This window comes from Hipposideros armiger, unplaced genomic scaffold, assembly GCF_001890085.2.
Source record: "Hipposideros armiger isolate ML-2016 unplaced genomic scaffold, ASM189008v1 scaffold_270, whole genome shotgun sequence".
NCBI classification, from domain to species: domain Eukaryota; kingdom Metazoa; phylum Chordata; class Mammalia; order Chiroptera; family Hipposideridae; genus Hipposideros; species Hipposideros armiger.
Window position 1 is genome coordinate 597,186 of NW_017731620.1, and position 4,098 is coordinate 601,283.

Below are 4,098 nucleotides of genomic sequence, written 5' to 3' on the forward strand. Positions count from 1 at the left end.
CGTCCAGAAGCCGGCGACTGATCTGCCTCGCCCGGGAAGAGCGCAATGATGGTGCCAACTTGGGCCAGTGAAGCAACGTCCTCCACAACTAGACTAGACGGAAGAACAAAAGGACAGCAACTTGTCTGTTCCCCTTCCCCCAATTCCCCAGTACTGTTCCCATCCCAATTCCCCAATAAAAATCTTAAAAAAAAAAATTAGCCATGAAGAATCTGAAATGTGTAGTTTTCTTTGGAAGACCTTTAACCAATGTATATTCATGGTAATATACAAGCAGTAACATTTATTATACCTTTTCAAATTGGGTATAAGTACCAATTTATAATTTATGTTGATTTAAATATTTAGTGCTTTGCTATGGTCCCCCAATTCCTATTAAATTAGAGAAGGGTATATAAAACTAAATTCAACTGTATGAAAATCAAACTTTATCACCTATATGAAGATTAAAAAAAATATGGATCCATTATAAATCAACATAAATATTTGCATATATTGCTGGTGCTACTTACTGTAAGAGGACCTGGCATAATAGATGCCAGTAAAAAATTGTCAAATGAATGTAATTTTAATTTTTTTTTTCCTAAGAGTGACGGAAACACTCATTATACATTCTCATATAAGCTTTTTTCCATGTATAATTATCAACATCACTCTGTTCAAGAATGCAGCCAAGTAGCTACAGAACAGAATTAATCTTGGTGGTCCAATCTCTGGTTTCATTAAGCTGTTACCAAAGGAGCTGATATAAAATACAGTAAATTCTTCTAAAAAATTTGCATACTAATCTTTTTAATTTATTATAGTTCATTAAGACATTTGTTTAACTATTTTCTTCTTACAGTAAATTCTTCTAAAAAATTTAAATTACAGTAAATTCTAAAGAATTTGCATACTTATCTTTTTAATTTATTATAGTTCATTAAGACACTTGTTTAATTATTTTCTTCAGAGAATGAATTAACAGACCTAAGATGTTTGCCATCATGTATGGTCTTTCTTTACCTCCAAAATTTAATATTCCTTTCTAGTAATGTAATGTATTTCTAAATGAGAAGAAGGAAAAGGAACCAACACCACCAAAACCAATGTGCTGATTACAGTAGATAACTAGATTATTTAGATTAGTTGTATAGAAAATAAACTATGGATTACACCAGGACAAATATATTTTTGTTATTTTTAGAAGTCTCATAATTGCCTTTCTAATTAACAGGATGTATGTTAGAATACTTTTTAAAAAACTATATGGTGATTGTGAGCTAAAGAATGAAAGCCATTTTGTCTAACTATGCATGATACCAAACATACCAACAGTTATTTACAAATCAAAAAATTCTAAGCCTTTCAGATGACACTTCTAGACCAGGAATATAAATATGGAAACTTCAAAATACCTCACAATATATTCATATCCTCGTTGGTAAGAGCCTCTTTCAAAGCTTGCAGCTGAAAGAGGTACAATTTGTTCTGCTCTCACTAGTTTCAGTGTGTCATAAAAAGCTGTGACATCTCTCTTTTTGGCTGAGAGTAATAGCTGTCCCAGTCTGACACTCCATGTTGTAGATTTCCCATCTGAAAAACAAATGAAGAGTCAAGGACCATGGTAGCTGAGTCCAGGATAAGCTTTATTTCATTTGGCAAAATGGTCAGGAGAAATACTGAACATATGATCTCATTCTACTTTGAACAACTAAACAAGGCTACCATAAAACAGGCTAACAGATTAATTATGACTGTTCCTTAGATACTTAAGTCTGAATATTTATGACATATTAAAACTGCTTATATTTTAACAAGTAATTTTACCTGCTGCCAAATAGTTTTCCACCAAATCCCACTGTGACAATTTCCAAGCTGCTTCCACTCTGTACGTGTTTAATTCATCTGTCCATTCAGACCTATTAAAAGAAACCCATATCAACCAAGCTAATATTTATTTAAATTTAAAGTGGCATTGAAAGATGTTTTTCATTGGTTTAAATACGCTATTACATTTATTTATTGCTCTATTTATTATATTTCTATTATATTGTATTTTGTACACAGATACAAAATAATTATCTCTATTCAAAAGAACCTCACAAACTTTAATCTTTGCATTCCCGAAAAAATTTTTTCAATAACTACTTCTGATAATGCCATTCCTTGATGAATTAAATTATGCCACATAGTAGAGCAGAACTAATACCTGGGCAATTACAAAGTGTAGTTCTAAGATTAGTGCCATGCTTAACTTGAACAAAGGGAAAGGAGGGAAAAAAACCAACTGAACATACATGCATTCAGAAGTAAGCAATTCCAGTAACTTGGGATTCTGAATTAAATGTAAGACAAAAATATAGGAGCTGGTGTGGTGGTCAGAGGCAGTTGGGGCGTGCATACGACACTCAATAAGGGCATAAGAAAAACAAATGATGTGTCAATGGCATAACAAAGGATACAAAATTAGCTACCTAAAATATATACCTATCCTTAAACTATCTTCAGTTACTTTAAAATTTGGTTTTGTCAAACCAGTATGATATAGGTAATTATTTTTCCTAAGTATTCTACTTCTATGACACTAAGATGGCTAGTGATATTTTGGATCATGACTGCATAAAAGCAGCTAGACTTTCCCCATGTTTCCTCTTTATTAATCATTCCATTTGAATGAGTACCTGCTATATGCTACGCCCTGGGCTAGGCACATTTTTCCATTTAATTAACTAATAACAATGAAAGGCACACAAATCCCCATATTATAAATAAGATAACAGACTCAGTGAAGCCGAGATTAATGCCCTCCTTGCTCTAGCTGTAGTAAAAACACATAAAGAAAATGTAACAAATAAGTCAACTTTTATTTTTTTTAAAAATCTAAAATAGCATAAATATTGAATATTATCTAATTTCTAAATATGAATACCACCAAAAACAATTTAGAACAAGGCTAAAAGAAATACAATAGAAATATAATTTCCAAAACTACAATTTTTAATAACTTTACAAGTTTATCACCAAATGCCAGAATATCAAAATCTTAGAATAAAAATTGGAGTAGCGTTAGCAGGATTTGCTATCCAGTGGAGGTGTGTCATACCAAGCATTATACCAAAAAGTATGAAATGCCAATAAGGACTAGGCTGTGAGGACTTATCCCCATAAATGGGTACATTAAAAAGACTGATTGGGGGACAGCGAAGTGGCTCAGCTGGTAACAGCACGAGCTCTGAACAACAGGGATGCCGGTAAATATATTAAGGAATAAGGCTTGCAGTTCTCAGAGCAAGGCAGTTTCAAAAGCAGAACCAACCTTCACAATTATTCTCCAAATTAGAAGTGTGTGGCCTTAATGTTTGCCACACATAAGTGCTACTTGGGGGTGCAGATAGGGGGTATCATTTGATTTGCTATAACAAACCCATTTTCATTAGGAATGGAAGGCTGTTTTCATTAGGGGAAAATCAACCCACAAAATCTAGAGTGGTATTCCATATGCAGTCACAAAGTTTCTCCCTCTCCAATGCAGAAAATAACTGATACTGATAATGTAGGCATCATTAGAGCTTAGATCCCCTTTGGAAGTGCCTCTATGAGCCTCATCAGGAGTAAGTGAGCTTTGGAAGGTTCCTGTCTTAAAGCAGATCTAATTCAAGGATGAATCTTCAAACAGATGATAAGTTAAGTGCCAGATCAACTTATGAGAAAGTAGGAAAAAATATTTTTTGATGCTTATCTCCAATGCATGAAAACAAAAAAAATTCATTACTTTAGTAAATGTTATGGCAACCCAATTCATTAATTTATAAATTCCCCATTAAGATACAATAACAAAAGAAAATCATTCTTTTAAAAAATATTACCTGTCAGGCTGACCGAGTGGCTCTGTTGGTTAAGAGTTAGCTTAAGAGCGCGAGCTCTGAAAAACAGGGCCGCAGGTTCGATTCCCACGTGGACCAGTGACACTGAGCCTGAGCTGAGCTGCTGCTGAGCTGCCAACAGGCAGCAGGATGGCTCAGCTGGTGACAGCATGTGCTGCTAACAAGAACACTGCCTGTTCGGTGGTGGGCTACGCCTGCCCACAACTAAAGACTGAACTCAGCACCTTGAGCT

At 34.3% G+C, this 4,098-nt stretch overlaps 1 protein-coding gene across 3 annotated transcripts in view; it reads right to left on the bottom strand.

Annotated features, from left to right (window-relative positions):
* ATR (ATR checkpoint kinase) overlaps window positions 1-4,098 on the bottom strand; it is a 134,974-nt gene that overhangs the window by 49,939 nt on the left and 80,937 nt on the right. For all 3 annotated transcript variants that reach the window (XM_019656932.1, XM_019656933.1, XM_019656934.1), the window contains exons 31-32: window positions 1,810-1,901; window positions 1,398-1,575 (exon numbers count right to left, since the gene is read on the bottom strand). In XM_019656932.1, the coding sequence (XP_019512477.1) occupies window positions 1,398-1,575; window positions 1,810-1,901 (270 nt within the window). The remainder of the gene's footprint in view (window positions 1-1,397; window positions 1,576-1,809; window positions 1,902-4,098) is intronic.